The 18,427-nt window shown below is 41.5% G+C and overlaps 1 protein-coding gene across 1 annotated transcript in view; it reads left to right on the forward strand.

The window, feature by feature from the left end:
- Positions 1-18,427, forward strand: part of Sema5c (Semaphorin 5c) — a 545,428-nt gene that overhangs the window by 237,823 nt on the left and 289,178 nt on the right. The window contains exon 2 of the mRNA XM_067140839.2: positions 16,845-16,949. Within this exon, the coding sequence (XP_066996940.2) occupies positions 16,856-16,949 (94 nt within the window). The 5' untranslated portion in view covers positions 16,845-16,855. The remainder of the gene's footprint in view (positions 1-16,844; positions 16,950-18,427) is intronic.

Below are 18,427 nucleotides of genomic sequence, written 5' to 3' on the forward strand. Positions count from 1 at the left end.
AGCGACCGCTGCTCAGCCCGAAGGCCTGCAGATTACGAGGTGTCGTGTAGTCAGCACTTGGACTCCCCTCGGCCGTTATTCTTCGCTTTCTAGACCGGGGCCGCTATCTCATCGTCAGATATTTCCTCAGTTCTAATCACGTAGGCTGAGTGGACCTCGAACCAGTCCTCAGATCCAGGTAAAAATCCCTGACCTGGCCGGGAATCGAAACCGGGACCTCCGTGTAAGAGGCAGGCACGCTACCCCTACGCCGCGGGGCCCGCTTTTGCTGTCAAGGCTTGATGTTATTTTCATAATATATTTCACGAGGAAGTGGTCATAACTCGTAATCACAATTATTATATACAATATTTAAAATGCTTCATCGATTGTTGCACTGCTTCACCTAATGCCATTTCAATTTGATGTTTAATTTGAAAACAGCTTCATTCTGTCTTGTCCATCTAACATGTCAGAATTTTCACATGGACGAAAAGCTGAAGTCGAATGTCACACGCTGGTTGAATTCCCCGGGCGACAGACTTCTTCAACGCCGGCATACAACAGTTAATCCCAGGATATGACGAGTTTCTAATTTCTGGTGGTGATCATGTTGAGGTGCAAGAAAAGCTGAAAATCACTGGGAGCAAGATCAGGACTGTACGGTGGATGATCAAACACTTCCGAGCCGAACTCCTGCAGAACAGTTGCTGAGCGCCGAGCCGTATGTGGGCGAGCATTGCCGGAGATCAGCGCAATACCTGCACTGAGCATTCCACGCCTCTTGGTTTGAATGGCCCATCGCAATTTCCGTAGAAACTTTATCACAGACCGAACATCGCAGGCGGTGGTAGAAAGAATACGAGCCGCCATTTCGAGCCACTGCTGCTGCGCTACTGAAACCAAGCGGGACTGAATATAGCTACCTACGTTTTTCATTATCTGATTCCGAAAAGAAGTAAACTCTAGTTTATTTGTGATTACGCAGAATGCCATTTATTACTTTTTATGACAAACATTACGAAATGTGAAATATTGTCTGGTAAATGGTCGTTAGTCCGCCTCTGTGGTGTAGTGGTTAGTGTGATTAGCTGAACCCCCGGAGGTCCGGGTTCGATTCCCGGCTCTGCCACGACATTTGAAAAGTGGTACGAGGGCTGAAACGGGGTCCACTCGGGTTCGATTCTCACGTCAGCCATCCTGGAAGTGGTTTTCCGTGGTTTCCCATTTCTCCTCCAGGCAAATGCCGGCATGGTACCTAGCTTAAGGCCACGGCCGCTTCCTTCCCTCTTCCTTGTCTATCAATTCCAATTTTCCCATCCTCCCGCAAGGCCCCTGTTCAGCATAGCAGGTGAGGTCGCCTGGGCGAGATACTGATCATCCTCCCCAGTTGTATCCCCCGACCCAGAGTCTGAAGCTCTAGGACACTGCCCTTGAGGCGGTAGAGGTGGGATCCCTCGCTGAGTCCGAGGGAAAACCGACCCTGGAGAGTAAGCAGATTAAGAAAGAAAGAAAGAAAGAAAGAAAGAAAGAAAGAAATGGTCGTTAAAAAATATTCCTGTTATTGATGTATGATCTATATAACTTCAGTTGTGAAACGTGTCTCTTTAAACACACGTTTCTCCCTTTCCACAAGGATATGTAAAATATCTATTACTTATCCCTAATTATTTTGAGCGGAAAATCGTGTAAGCAGTAAAGATGTTAACTATCACGGATTCTCGCAATTCCATTATATAAAACCTATTTAAATATGGACTAATATGCTGTTTTTAATGACGGTAATTTTAATTTATAACTACTCTAAGGTTACCGTGTTCTGTTTGATACAGGGTGAAGTTCATCAGCAGCTGTTTGCAATGACTGCCATGTTTTCCGTAGCCCTCTCGTAGTGGCCAACGACTTGTGTCATTCATTGTGGCTCTTCGCTCTGTGGTGGGATTTGTTTGAACCCACAGAATCACTTACCAATTGTAAAATGCCTGTAATTCGACAAATTGCCTGTAGCTAATTTCCTCAAGCTGTACTCTGCGTAATGATAAGAGGTCTACCACGTACGGTAAGTCTAACAAGGATTGGTTCCCCATTAACCCTTTTAGGGATCGATGATATTGATGTTTGGTCCCTTAGTGAAACCGTTTTCTTCTTCTTCTTCTTCTTCTTCTTCTTCTTCTTCGCCCATTGCTCCGAGCAGATTTCTTTCATCAGATAATACAAGCTCTTTATGCGTGGAGACTTTTTACTAACTAGCATTTGTACCCGTTCTTCGCACAGGAATTTGCAGTGGATTGCATGTTTCCTGCAGTAACATGGCTCTATTCACACGTTTAATGCGACATGTTAAAGTGGTGTTTTCCTACGAAAGCGCGTGGCAGTAACTTGAAATATGATGGAGCTCGAGAGAGAACGGGGATTATATCCGAATTTATTGTACGGTACAGTTCCTGGTACGAAGTTGTGTGCAATTCTCCTGATTCTCAGGTTGAATTTTGTATCTCTGACCACTGGCGTGGCGCTCTGATGTTGATAATACCTCCCTTAATATCTATCCTATCGAGAAGAGTAAAATGGCTCTTTAGTTTTTCCCATTACCCACCTTGAGGTGACATGCACGACATGTCCCACGGGACTTGGACTAAAAATCCACGTTTTCGTAAATATCTGTGTTATTATCCGTCTCACGATAAATACGTACATGGCATAAAGGAACGGAAATAACATATTCTTAAACGTTTGTTATATACAGTATTTTGATACACGTAATATTGGACGAAAGTGTTTGAGAATAGTCTTCCTATAAATAACAAATTCCAAGTGATTAAGATAACATCATACCCACCTGATAACACAATCCCGAGTGAGTAGATTCGAAATACATAATTTGGTTGAAGTACCGTAAGTCCAGCAGTTTTCCACTTTTAGGAATTTACAAATAGATAGATAACCAGACTGTCAGATAGACAAACAGACAACCAACGGAAAACTTCTACCTCATGTTTCCTCGGTGTTCAGTTACATTAGGTGGGATTAATTTTCAACCGAGCGAAATATTATGTATCCTCTGATTTTCTCCTGTTATGGATTCTTCAAATAACTGAACTGCGGGGGTATCCGTCATTGGCTGCAGAGCATGAAGCCCGTAGATAATAGTAATTTTCTCCGTCATTTGAAGAGTAAGCGAAATTATGTACAACAATGACCTAAAATGAAGGGGAGTTTCAAATATAGTCTACAGATTTAACAAATAATCAATAGTGCAAAAGAAAATTGAAAAAAGAACTCTTCCGATCTGTTCCGTGATATTTAAATTGTGTGCATATCGAAGCATGCTCCTGGATGAGTAATTCTTTCGTATATGAAGTACGGCCGAGATATACCTAACAGTCTAAGAGAAAATTAAAAAACTCTTCTGGTTTTCCTGTAACCCCAGTATATTTAGTGATTTTTAAAGAATATGCATACCAAAACCTGCTCCTGGATGTGTAGACTCAAAAATGAAGTTTGGTGGAGATATAAGCAGTAGTGTGAGGGAAAATGGAGAAAACTCTTCTGGTCTTCGTATAAACCCCCAATCTATTCAGTGATTTTGAAATGATATGCATATTGAAATCTGCTTCTGAATGAGTAGACTCTAAATATGAGGTTTGGTCGAGATATATTCAATAGTGCAAGATAACATTGAAAAATACTCTTCGGGCCTTCCTATAAAACCCCAGCCTGTTCGATGATTTTTAAATGATATTCATATCGAAACCTGTTCCTGGATGAGTAGATTCTAAATACGAAGTTTGGTCGGGATCTATTCTGCCGTTTGCCCGTGATTGTGGAACAAACAGACAAACAGACAAACAGACAAGAAAGCTAAAAACTACTGATACGATCTTGAATTGACCTGAAACGGGTAAATATATCAAAATTTGGCGAAATAAATTACATTACAGACAACGGACCCCTTAGAATTGTATTTATGAGATGAGTCAACTACATTTAGGGGCTTATGTTTACTAATATCTTGAAGTATCTACGAGTGCAGCTCGAATCGTTATAGTGCTGTCCGTTGCGGAAAGTCCCCTGGATTTGTTTTTCGTCCAAATCCCACTTTCATTTCCGTCGATGTCATGAAGTCGATCCAATTTTATTGTTGTTTTTGTTGTTGCATATTTTCTTCACTCGTGGAGTATAAAGGATATTTCTTTTCATTTGTAATCATTTCTCATCATCATATTGATATAAGGGACCGACTATCAAATACCTTAAAGCCATTAATATGTCCGAATATTAATAAATGTGTTACATTTACGTCTCTGGAATATTTTACATTTGCGATAAAATTACCCAGTCAACAAATTTGGGTTAATTCATATGTAAAGTTCTTTCTAGCTAGCAAAAGATGACACGACAGGGATTTGAACCTGCTATCTCCCAGTTTCTTGTTGAATACTTCAAACTGTATTTTGCTCACCATATTTGCTAATGGTACAGATACTTCGTTTACGTTACAGCAAGCACAAATACGTCATGTGAGAATCAGAAAGTCAGTCGTTAGAATTTCCGTCAGCCTGCTTCGCTATCTCCATCACGAGGTAAAACCTACAGTTGACCTAAAAGTTTAACAATGATTTTCTCATAGTAGTCGCTAAACATTCAACTCATACTGGTCTAATGATTAAAAAAAAAAAAAAAAAACATCTTGGCCGTGCGTGTAGAGGCGCGCGGCTGTGAGCTTGCATCCGGGAGATAGTAGGTTCGAATCCCACTATCGGCAGCCCTGAAAATGGTTTTCCGTGGTTTCCCATTTTCACACCAGGCAAATGCTGGGGCTGTACCTTAATTAAGGCCACGGCCGCTTCCTTCCAACTCCTAGGCCTTTCCTATCCCATCGTCGCCATAAGACCTATCTGTGTCGGTGCGACGTAAAGCCCCTAGCAAAAAAAAAAAAAAAAAAAACTCTTCTTACATAACTCCAGGATATTACTACTTTGCATTCATGGTATGTTCCATTCTGCAGAATATGATGCTATGACCTTCCCGATGGCAACCACGACAGTGGGCACGCTGTTTCCTGTATCTTTACGGCAGTTTCTCTGCATTTTTATGGCTAATGTATGTAAATGCTGTATTGATGGAATGTACGATAGGCGACACCCGACCTGGCCCCTTAAACAACGAGTTTGAGTCTAACGATTTATCAGGTCTATTTAACTGACTGTCGAAATTATTCTCTTATATATCTTGAGGGAATGTTGCTGTTAAGTGTCACAATTCATACTCCAAAGATTCGGACAATTATTATTATTATTATTATTATTATTATTATTATTATTATTATTATTATTATTATTATTTTATTCAAAAGAGTAAAAACCCTATCCTTTTTGTCGTACTACGTTGCGTGTATTAATTTCCACACCTACAACGCTCGATATGAACACTCTCCTCAACTTTTAGTTCGCACGATACAGTAGGCACATCGCCAAGTGGGAATTGAATTTTAAATCGAGCGAGTAATTCTCTGAGCATTTGAGATATCTACAGAGTTTCTAAACTGCTCCTTCTTGGGTCAGCATATAGGCTATGTAACGACTTCCTTGTATCTCTCGCAGAGTTCATGGGGTTAGGGGTGAAACAAGTTAATAGATCGAAGTGCAAATCATAGACATATTTCAGGCTGAATCAATATGAAGTGAGCCTTGTGCTGTCTATATCTTGTAACATTGTCTTTTCTATTGGTTTCCATTCTCAATCCAATCAAATCTCTGTTTTCAGCTCTGCACCCATTAAATGTTTTGCTCCAGCGCGTACACATGGAGGTGTTTTCTTTGTTGCTAATGGTCGTAGCAGTGTAAGAATCTGTTGCAAGCAAGATAAGTAAATTAGGTATAAAGTCTTGGGAATTCTACAACAGTTCTCGCCTCGGTAGAAGTTCAAATTGCGTCTAATTCATGTTTTTATTATTTTTTACAAGCTGATGTAGCCGTGCTTCGCTACGGGCTTCTAATAAAGACTGTCTTTGTGGTTTTCCTAACTACTGTTAGTTAACTTAGGCCATTACAAAAACGTCAGAAGAAATGTAGGGATTAAAAGCAATGTTATAAAATACTCGCTCAAATGGAAAACCGCACATTTTCTCACTTTTAACAAATAGTACTACGATGCCGATCTAACAGTCCAAAGTTCCAGTGCTGGAATGACCAGGCCGCAGACAACCGTGAACACTCCTTTGTTATTGTACCTTTAAATATACGCACCGCTCATTCCAATCAGTGCCTCAGGGTAGGGATTGAATAGGAAGAATTCTATGATGAACCAATTTGTTACGTACCAATAGTATCAGAAAATGTATGAACCAGACGAACGGCATGCTTAAGAAGAAGGTTATGTAACTCCGCAGCTACTTCCCGCCAATATTCAGGCAGGCTGTTACACTCGGTACGACCGGGCGAGTTGGCCACGCGGTTAGGGGCGCGCAGCTGTGAGTTTGCATTCGGGAAGTTGTGGGTTCGAAAACCACTGTCGACAGCCCTGAAGATGGTTTTCCGTGGTCTCCCATTTTCACACCAGGCAAATGCTGGTGCTGTAATGTAATTAACGCCAGGGCCGCTTCCTTTACACTCCTAGCCCTTTCCTATCCCATCGTCGCCATAATACCTATCTCTGTCGGTGCGACGTAAAGCAAATAAAAAAAATACTCGGTATACAGCAGTAATCCCATCTGTCGGACATGACTGGCAACAGAAGACACAAAGCACATCACAACAAACAATGGTCAATGTAATGTTATTGTTGTTCAACGTTATGAGCTTTCTGTATTGTAGCCCTTCACATTTTGTTTTCTTTCGACTCTGTGATATTAGGGCGTCTTACGAAATTATTTATAGCGTAGACTGTAGTTCCTTATTCCCCGACTTTACATAACGATTTTCATTCAATTCTGTCTACCCATTTTCTCGTGACTTGGCGCTGATATGGACTTAGCAACAAAAATCCAAAATCGTGAATATCTCTGTTATCATAGCCGGTACGGTAAAAATGCATAAGACATAAATGATCGGAAATTTAATACTGTACAACTTTAGTAACGTAGTATTTGTCGATAGGACCACTAATAACACAAATATTTGGGAATTAAATTTTAGGCCTTCCCCAAAACTACCATTCCACTCAGCGTGAAAAAATTCATTTATGGCCTAGATTGTAGCGACTTATTTTCCGACTTTGTATACCGATTTTCATTAATATAAGACCACTAATAACATAAACATTTGAGAATTTAAGTTTAGGCCTTCTCCTAAACTACCACTTCTTTCAGTGTGAATTATTTATAGCCTAGATTGTAGCGAATTATTTCCCGACTTCGCATACGTACTTTTATTAAGATAGGAGCACTAATAACATAAATATTTGAGAATTAAATTTTAGGCCTTCCCCTAAACTACCATTTCTCTCAGCGTGAATAAGATTATTTATGGCCTAGATTGTAGTGAATTATTTAACGACTTTACATACCGATTTTCATTAAATTCTCTTCAGCCGTTTTCTCGTGATGCGTGTAGATACATACATGCAGACAGACAGACAGACAGACAGAAATTACGGAAAATTAAAAAGTGCATTTCCTTGCTACTATGGACACGACCGATACAGAAATACCATCCTTTTTTAAATTCTGAGCAATGTACAGACAAAACTCTTATTTTATATGTATAGATTACTGGATTGCTCCTTCGATTCTTTGAATACGTGGTCCTGACGTTAATTGAGAGGTACTTAGACCTGTATGAATGAGGTCATCTGACGTGTAACTGCTTCAGTTATCTTTACGTATGGAGTCTTATTTTTCTAGTTGTTTAACGTCGCACTAACACATCGAAGGTTTTCGGCGGCCTAGGATGGGAAATAGCTGTGATTGGTGTGAAAATGGGAAACCACGGAAAATCATTTTCAGGGCTGCCGTCGGTGGGATTTGAACCCACCATCTCCGGAATGCAAGTTCACAGCTATGCCACTCAAACCGCACGGCCAGCTCGCTCGGTATGATACGTTGTAAACACTCACGAGTGGCATTGAGTGTGTCTCTGTGTAAATTTCGACAATCTTAGTAGATTAGTGCAATATTGTAGTTTTGAATATTAATGGACAAAAGCTGCATTCTTGGCTCGTTTGGAATTTTCTACGAAGTGGGACAGGCGTGTAAAAACAACTATAGCGTATGGAAAGTGTACTGTTGGTGAATCAAGGGATCGGATCTGGTTTGCGAAATTCTAGGATAAGGATACAAGTTTAGAAAACGTGGACCACTCTGGAAGACTTCGTGGACTACGATCTCGGAAAGCTGCACGTGGAGGCTTTCTTAGGGAGGCTGATCATTCCCTAAAACAGTGTTCCAATGAAAGAAAATGAAATTGGTTATAAATTCTGACGTAATAGGATACATAACAACTTAAAATACCTCTAAATTAAACGACATAGACTTGCCTCAGTGTGTGTAAATATAAGAAAGTGGGGGAGGTTTCCCACATTACCTCCCTTAACTTCGTCTTATTGGTACACTGCTCGAAACACATTTTCATGGACATTGCTTGGAGCATTTGTATCACACTGCCTGTAAATAAAGCGTACCAGAACCACATTGGAAACAAATGGGAACTGGAGTTGCAAAATCGATTTCATACAACATGAAAGGCGGAAAAGATTCTGCGACCAGGCTTTGCACAGCCAGAAGAAATATGAAGTGGAATATTCATGAGGGAAAGAGTATTCCGTACGCCTCGTTAAACTCCTCGCACTATTTTATTAGGCGAACAGTTCAGATGTGTACGACAGTCAGGTGGAGAAATCACTCCATAACAGCCAACAGAAAGGGCTAGAAGTAGAGAACAGGAAAGCTGTTTTGTTCTACCGAACAATGTAGGGCACGGGTGTCAAAGCTTGCCCGCAGTGCCCGTGCTAGAAATCCCTGTGCACGAGGGCGCCAGTCGCTTCTCCTCAGTCGGCTTGTAGGCCTACTTCCCCACGTTGCTGACTCAGGGTTGTGCACGCCTACCGATGATAGGCTCCAGTTACCTGTTATGATCCACAAGTAATAGTTGAAATATGCATCTACATAAGCCGTGGCATAAGGATTGACAAAACAATTTGTTAGTGTGTGTTTGTGTACTGCTGTCCGGCTCCATGGCTAAATGTTTAGCGTGCTGGCCTTTGGTCACTGGGGTCCCGGGTTTAATTCCCGCCAGGGTCGGGAATTTTAACCATCATTGGTTAATTTCGCTGGCACGGGGACTGGGTGTATATATCGTCTTCATCATCATTTCATCCTCATCACGACGCGCAGGTCGCCTACGGGAGTCAAATCAAAAGACCTGCACCTGGCGAGCCGAACATGTCCTCGGACACTCCCGGCACCAAAAGCCATACGCCATTTCATTTGTGTACTGCTGTATCAACATGGTTACTTAAAGAGAAACTACTTTTATCATAGCCTATTCATTTTGCTACAGACGCGATGTAGTAGCGGCGAAGTATTCGGCATTATTCTACTTCATAATTGTTCATAGGAGAGTTGAGTATGTTAAGCCCCTAAAACATACATGCCTCTTATGTTATACTTCATTGCTTATGGCAACCTTTTAAGTAATTGTTTATTTTTCTGGTACACGGTGATTACAAAGCATGTTTTGCGCTTTTTATACAAACGCCGTGTTGAACACATTTAATTATGTACGCCATTATATGAAAGAATATATATACAGGGTTATTCACCTAACATGTTACACGCAAATAACTTCTAAAGCATTAAAGATATCAGCATTCTGTTTTCATATTCGTAAATGGTACGCAGGGTCTTGTAAAATAACGTGCTACTTAGTCTCAAGGGGTGATTAACAACCGAGATACTAACGCCATATTTTTAAATGGAACGGCACAAGTTTATACAACTGATTTAAAAGTTCATCTGCGTACAAGTTCAAATATGTAAGTATTTTCAAAATCGGATAATTACTTTTTGAGATATAAATAAAAACAGCATGCGCGGTTTTGCCCGACTTCACGTCGTCTGATGCGGCATGCAAAACAGCGCATGCTGTTCTTGCTTATATCTCAAAAAGTGAAAATGAAAACCTACAACCTGTTTTCCAGTCATTGACCGGATCAGGGATGGAATGAATGAAGCAGATATAGGCTGTTAGTACGATGGGGTCGCCACTCCCAAAGTGATTTATTAATGACTGATAGATGCTATGAAATGAGTATCGAGAGTGTTGCTGGAATGAATGATGACAGGGAAAACCGGAGTACCCGGAGAAAAACCTGCCCCGCCTCTGCTTTGTCCAGCACAAATCTCACATGGAGCTACCGCGATTTGAACCACGGTATCCAGCGGTGAGAGGCCGACGCGCTGCCGTCTGAGCCACGGGGGCTCTATCTCAAAAAGCAATTGTGATTTTGAAAATACTTACATATTTGAACTTGTACGTAGATGAACTTTTAAATCATCTGTATAAATTTGTGCCGTTCCATTTTAAAATGCGGAGTTAGTATCAATATCTCGGTTGTTAATCACCCTATGAGACTAAGTAGCACGTTATTTTACAAGACCCTGCGTACCATTTACGAATATGAAAACAGAATGCTGATATCTTTAATGGTTTAGAAGTTATTTGCGTTTAACATGTTAGGCGAATAACCTTGTATACGCCGTCGAAAGAAAACCATGCAACATTCTGGCATCTTTGGCAACGAGAAAGCTGACGAATTAACAAAAAACTGCTGCTCGTGATGGACTTGGCAACATGTCTCCACTGCCGTATACGGACTTTCATCCCCTTGTTCGACAACAAGCATACCGACACTGGCGATCGGACTGGGAAATATCAACAAGACGTACAGGACGTGACTATGCTCTCATTCAGCCCATCATCCCTCAACAACCATGCTTTACGGATCTTCGTTATAGACGAGAATCGAAAGTATCTCTAATTCGTAAGCGGCTTAACCATGGAATATTTCCGACTAACCTTTTCCGCATACGGAACTGGTGACTTGAATCACATTCTATTCCAGCGTGCTTATTATTCTTGACCAAGGATTCAATTCATGAATACATTGGTACGTTAGGGAGTTCCTTTCCAACGAAATTTTCCTTGCTTCTGGATGTAAAAAAAACTTAGAAGTTCTAGCAACACTGATGCAATTTTGAAATCGTGTGGTAACTTATTAGAATGTATAAGTGTAAGATGTGATGCGTGCTACTTGGACTGAATACGGGCACGAACTCTTCAAAGTTGTAATAAAATGTATGTAAAACCTTGATTGTATTGATGTTTCTGTATTGCTCTGTGTATATTGTTTTATATTGATGTCTGTGATGGCGAGATGGTAATGTAGCGAAACGTCAATTAAAAATCCCCTTGCTTTCCTTACGTTTGCTCAGCGTTGGGATAGGTACATTTCAACGACGACGAGTCTTGAAAAGAAACGGAGTAACGGAGAGTCTTCGAACTTCAAACAATAGTTGGAGGTGACTCATTTACTCATTCATTCATTCATTCATTCATTCATTCATTCATTCATTCATTCATTCATTCCGCATAGCAGAAACGCTTAATGTCTTATGTTGTCTTGTCATTTTAAACTTAATGAAATATTCCCTAGAACGCCATTATATTCGAAAAGGCAAAAAGGCAGGGAAGGAATTCTAAGTTTAGAAGAGGATTTTTCCGCATGTTTTATTGACTTTGTAAAGCTCAAGCCCACTCCTGATTTATCTGTTGAAGCTTTGTTCTGTGTCAGATGAAGACGTTCCGCATAAATTGTAGTAGAAGCTTGTAGAACTACAGTGTAATACTAGGCTGAAAGATAGGTTCAACAGCTCTTCTACTTTGCAGGAGTTCTACGACAAATTCCCGCAGCAAGTGTATCTGAGACACCATACGGAAATGGCGAAAGTGCCCTCCGTGTTCAGTTCTACTTATAAATCTAAGAAAGTTTTCTTTTGACATAAAAGCTCATCAGGCGAGTATCTTTCACAGAAAGCAATCTCTGCCACCGTGTGCGATTGGCTGTTTCACGGACGCTTTTTTCCGATATAGAAGTAATTGTAAATAGAGGACATCGGTAGTAAATTACAGTACGCAACACCCTAGTGCATATATGTAAATAAACAAAATGTAAGCACCCAGTAAAAGGACTGTTGTTTCTAAAAACAATTGTTTCCAGTACATAATACGTGTACGAATACAGTATAAGTATAGCGTCGGTGCATAAGTTCGTGCGGTATTCTTTTGGGTTGGCAACAATGCGGCGTGAAGGGATTGCTTATCGTTATTCCGTTGTTTTAACTGAGTTTGGAGTTTGTGTGTTGTGAAACGCAGGTTTTCTTGATTGTGAACGCGTTATTTGTGTATATTTCAAACGGATATGGAATGTCAAGTTGAGAAATGTGAGCATTCCCGACACATTTTACTCTTTGAGTTTAACCGAGGATCCAGTGCAACAGGAACTGCGAGAATAATCTGTGAAGCGTACAGGAATGAAGCAATTGCTGAAAGAACAGCACAAAAATGGTTTTCCTGCTTTCGAGCAGGACGGTTTGACTTGTCTGATGATCCACTTTCCGAAAGACCTTCAGATTTTGACGAAAATCGCTTGAATGAGTTGCTTCATGAGAATTCTCGTCAAACAACGCGGTAAATAGCACAAGTGTTTGAATGTGATCAGTCAACTATTGTACGCCATTTGCATTCGATGGGCAAGGTACATAAATTGGGTATAGGGTACCACTTGTGTTAAGTAACAGTAACAAAATTCAACGAGTAAACATCTGTTCGTCATTGCTTGCCCGGCACCGGTTGGTTTGTGATAGGCACGAAGCATTCCTTTCTAACAATGTCACCGGTGATGAGAAATAGTGCCTATATGTTAACATGAAGAAGAGGAAAGATTGGCTCAGCCCATCAAGAAAAGCAACTCCCCGTGCCAAGGATAGTGTCCATCCAGAGAAAATCGTGTTGTGTGTTTGATGGGACAAAGATGGCATTCTTCACCATGAATTTCTTCCGAAAAACGTGTATAGTGACCAGCTAACGCGGCTCGTCGTTGTTATTGACAACAAAAGACAAAGACAACAAGCACTCTTATTGCTGCACGACCATCTTCCGAGTCCAAGTTAGTGCGTTCGATCTGGTTCATTTCGGCGGTATTTGAAGGTTTCTTGTCAGAATATTATCCAGCACGTAAAAGATCTCAAAATTCGGACACCTCGTCATATCTGAAAACCGTAAAAGTAGTTAGTAATAATAGTAGTAATGACATTATTACTTATTTTTAAAAATGTAATTGGTTAGAGCTAGCAAGCTCGCTGTTTTTCACGGCTGTTAATACTGTGATCAGAGTCATGGTACCTCCAGTTCTACGAGGAATCCGAGCCAGAGAGGTGCGACCCTTCATGTCAAAAATCACACATGCATTGTCCGGCTCCATGGCTAAATGGTTAGCGTGCTGGCCTTCGGTCACAGGGGTCCCGGGTTCGATTCCCGGCAGGGTCGGAAATTTTAACCTTAATTGGTTAATTTCGCTGGCACTGGGTGTATGTGTCGTCTTCATCATCATTTAATCCTCATCACGACGCGCAGGTCGCCTACGGGAGTCAAATCAAAAGACCTACATCCGGCGAGCCGAACTTGTCCTCGGACACTCCCGGCACTAAAAGCCATACGCCATTTTATTTCATTTCACCCACATGCATAGGCCGGGAAATCACCAGTAAGAAGGGACATAAGACACATACTGTATGTTGTAATTACCATTAGATTGCAATATATTTTTAGAACAGTGTTGGAACGGAATGAAGTCTCATTTTGACTGGCGTGCAGTTTCATAATGCAGACGTCATGTTTGGTAGCTAGACGGCTGACAGGCATGCGCCTTAATGACGAATGGCACAACTAGGGGTCAGTCAACTGGGAGCACTGTCGCGCACCACACTAGGCGGGATGAGATGAGCCATGGCGAGTCAAGCGTGAAACATGGTCAAGGTTACATGTGGATGTGGGAGAACGACACCTGCAGGTACATCTTATCGAAATAGTCCCCTCCGCGTTTCGTTTTTCCAAATTGTATACGGGAAGTATTGATAACTGGGATTTTATCTGTAGATGACACCGACCAGTTAGATGGTTTATTTACGGTTGGATATCAATCGGGTACAGTAGTTGAGATTTACATTTTTCTTATTAAAGCACTGGAGGATACTAAGTGTGATTATTACAATTCGTAGTATGAATAATCCAGTGATTTTTCGGAAAGAAGAGAATATCACTCCACATAATCTCATGTCCCCATACTCCTTGACATGTAGCAGCTCTTTTCAGGCACACCCCCAATGGAGGTGAGCTGCATGTAACTCTTTAATCACCTTCCAAGTTCTCCTGCCAATTTTAAATTTGTAATTTATGATAAAGAGTTAGTGACGGAATTGATTGATGAACTCCAATAGCTGCCCCTCCTCGGCCCATATTGGGTCTGTCGGAGCGGTAGAATGGGCCATTTTTAAATTGTGGCTTCTGTTTCGATAAAAATCATGATATCCGAGAATTTTTGGGTAGTTTGTAGGTTAAATATTGGCCGGTTGGTCCTCAACGAACGCACATTGCCACAATATTGTTTTTATCTTTAACACAAGTGGACTGAAATTTAGAGGGAATAATGCTCAGTGCATCCTTGACCCTGAATAATTCACTGTACATCAATGTGCGCCTGAAAGACCAACCGGGTGGCCAATTGGATATGGTTTAGGCCATGGGGCCTTTGGAATGGTAGAATATTCTGAAAAGCAAGGGCGATATATCTCAGAATGTTCTCCGTGGAGGGTGGGGGAAGAGTGGAAAAGGTGGGTGAGGTTCGGAGATCGATGGGTGTAATGGGTAGGACATTTTCGGGTTGAGTGAGTGTAGGGGCTGGTTTTCTTTTACACTTAGCTTCACTGCAAGAGCTGCACTTAATGTGCGATGCCCGAATCGTGCTGCTGGCAGAGGCGTCTTGGCCTCTGCAAACGGCAAATGCCTAGTCCTTAAAACACGGCTGATTGGGCTGGTGATCATACGCTTGGCATCTTTCACACTGCCGTCCCTGAGGTGGTGGTGTCCTGGACGAATCGACCCTGTGGCGTCGGGCGTAGGTGAGGGCCCCTCTCGGAGGAGTTGTCCAACGTTGCATTCTCCCTAGGTAAAATTCGCATTAAGGAGGTAGGTCCTTCAGCGTTTCTTATCCTGATGGCTCGGAAGATGTTGAGTCGTCGTTGCTGCAACTGTTCTGCTACCTCGTCCTCCGTGTAGCTCTGGTCCCCCGTAAGCCACTACAGATAGGGTAGGAGCTGGTCGTGATGGTGGTGGGTTGCGCCCAGGTGTTTGCGCTAAGTTTTGTGCCGTGCAGTACGGTCTGCTTTACCAATGAGTAGTATCACTTTTTCTGGAACACCATGGGTCTGCGTTGCCTGCGGTTAGTACTACTATGTGAGAAACACCACGGGTTTGACTCACCCCCGTGATTAGTACCACTATTTGAGGAAAACCATTAGTCTGCGTTGCGAGAGAGTACTATTATTATGTGCGGATCACCATGGGATTGTGTTGCCTGTGGACGTTACCATAATGTGTGATGCACCGTGGGTCTGCATTGCCTATGATTAGTATCACTATGTGAGCGAACCATGAGTATACGTGGCCTGTGATTAGTTCCACCAAGTAAGGAACACCACGGGAATATCGGCGCCCGTGATTAGTACCCCTAGGTGAGGAGCACCATGGGTCTGCGTGCGTTGTTTGTGAGTGGTGCCATTGTGTGTGACATACCATGGGTCTACATTATCTGTGATTAGTGCTACTATGCGAGAAACACAATGAGTCTACGTTACTTGTGATCAGTACCATTGTAGGAGGAACACCATGGTTCTGTTTTACTAGTGATTAGAACCATAGTGAGGAGCCAGTGACCTGGATTTTGGACCCATTTAGATAATAAGCATCATCCCAGTAATTAAGACATTGTGAATGGGATCCACTGATTGTTTTTGTTTCACGATCATTTTCTTGTCACCATTCGTTTTAGATTCTAGTCAGTGGATACACTTCGAAGTTTTAATTCTCATTTCGTTACACCTCGTATCATTCGGGGCCGATGACCTAGCTGTTATGCCCCTTTAAACAACAGCAATCATCATCATCATAGATTTATTGACACATAGAAGAACTCTTGCGGGACAAAATTCCGGTACTTTCGCGTCTGCGAAAACCATAAAAAAGTAGTTAGTGGGACGTAAAAGCAGTGAAATTATTATTAAATGTTTTTCTATATCATTTTCTACCTCATTCGACTGATAGTTTAAATCTCGGTTACTGCAACACTCGTTTATAACGACACCATTTATCCGGTCCCTTGGATGTCACTATAACCAAGTTCTCTTTGCTTGTGGTATTTGGTTTGAGGAAATGTACGAATATAAAATGATTTGCAATACTTCCTTGCATTTGCCTAACGATGGGATAGGAAAGACTGGAAAGAAAGCAGTTATGGCCTTAATTAAGTAGCCTACAGCCTGATGTGAAAATGGGGAATCGGGGAAGATGATTTTCAGGGCTAACGACAGTGTAGTTCGAACGCTCTATCACCAGAATGAAAGCTTACAACCATACGGCGTAGCCAGCTTACTCAGAGTTTGCGCTTCAAATGTCTAGTTTTACATGACTGTTGTTATTGGTTTCGGTTAGAGTACAGTATGTGCTGATGTGTACCTAGAACACATCTAGAATTTATGTACGATAACTTATTCTACAACATTACTATGAATGTGATTTATTTTTGTGTTCCAGATTTGGTGGAAATGGCGCTGTGTCACCACCTGTTGCTTGCAACTTTACTGCTGACGTCATGGTGCGCCTTTGGCAATGGAGACTTCCGGTTCATCTCCTATGAAGGTGAGTGAGCAGATATCTTTCTACAACGCCATGGTCGTCCTGTCGACACTGAAATATCCTTATCACGCAAATGTTTAGCTATGCTCCGCACGGCTTTACTTCTAAATTGAAAGTTCGCAAAACACGTGAGCATCGCCTTGCCTATGTTGCCAGCGCACTGCTGCTGCGAGAACAACTGATCCAATACAACAGCGGCACACAGTCCGCGTAAAATGTAATACACTCAGGAAAAGCTAACGAATCACTAGTGAAAACAAATTCACAAAACTACACTTACCAAAACATCCGACACTAAAACGAGAATGCATTAAGAATAAAAGTGAGTGAGGAAATAACTAATTACTCACAGCTAAGGGATGGCATAGGGAGGAGGTTATGGCCTACTAATGAAACGCTCCACTGATCTCGACTCAAAGTCATTTTCCTGCCCTTTGTCTTTCCCGAACTACGCTCAGATATGGTGTACGCAGACGAACTACCTACACACGGATGTAAATAAAACTACATGGACAATTATACTAACCAGTGCTATGCTGAACTATAAACTACGCTATAGTAGAGAGTTAAAGACTAGAAATAACAATATGAAAAACACAAATTACCGAAGAAAATGCAAAAGATCGCGAACCGTACCATATAACATATACGGTACACCGAGCGAGATACCTTAACCGTGTGGTGAATATACACAATAGGTAGGCAACTGGGTTTCGAGATCGCGCTCAGTCGATATAAATCGATGCGAACGACAGCTTGAGAAAGACCGACTTCCAGTCCTCAGACCTTAATGCCACTCTCGATCAGTGTTGCCAACACGGTGGTTTTCCCACTAAATGTAGGTTCTTTTACTCTTCGTCACAGGGTGGGCAGTGGGAAATCTAGTTTTTTTTAATGCTTAAGTCAGTGCTTATTTTGGTGGGTTTTCCAATTAAAGTTTTATGTAGCGTGATAGAGTGTGTAATAATCGTTCAAATTCAAGTTCTTTACACTGACAGTCGTGATACCAGCGAGCCGGAAAAGACCTGAACTGTTGCCGGAGCTGATATGTAGGGGATTTAAAGATGATGTATCATATTTCATTTTTTCTTGTGAGATGTGTGTGCCATTCCGTACAATTGGCAGTTTCCCATGCATGTGCTAACAGTTTGCCCAGAAATATTGAGTGTTTTATAAGCGAGATGTATAATAATTGGTTCTCAAAATCTTTCCTTAGACAGCTTACATACAAACACATTATTACCAGGTTTCCAGGTTATCAATGATGGCCATGAGCCTTTGAAAATAGTTCAGTCCTGTGATACCAGATGGCTGTCAGTTTACTCAACAATTGATAGAATATTTAAAGAATGGTTGGAACTGAAAACACATTGTGGAGTTGTTAGGATCAGTGAGCAAGGGTGCCCATGCCCATGCTCTCAGGGAAAGGAAAAACTATAATGTAGTCAGGTGTTTTTTCTTTCAAGGAAATGATCTAAAGT

This window comes from Anabrus simplex, chromosome 2, assembly GCF_040414725.1.
Source record: "Anabrus simplex isolate iqAnaSimp1 chromosome 2, ASM4041472v1, whole genome shotgun sequence".
Taxonomy (NCBI): domain Eukaryota; kingdom Metazoa; phylum Arthropoda; class Insecta; order Orthoptera; family Tettigoniidae; genus Anabrus; species Anabrus simplex.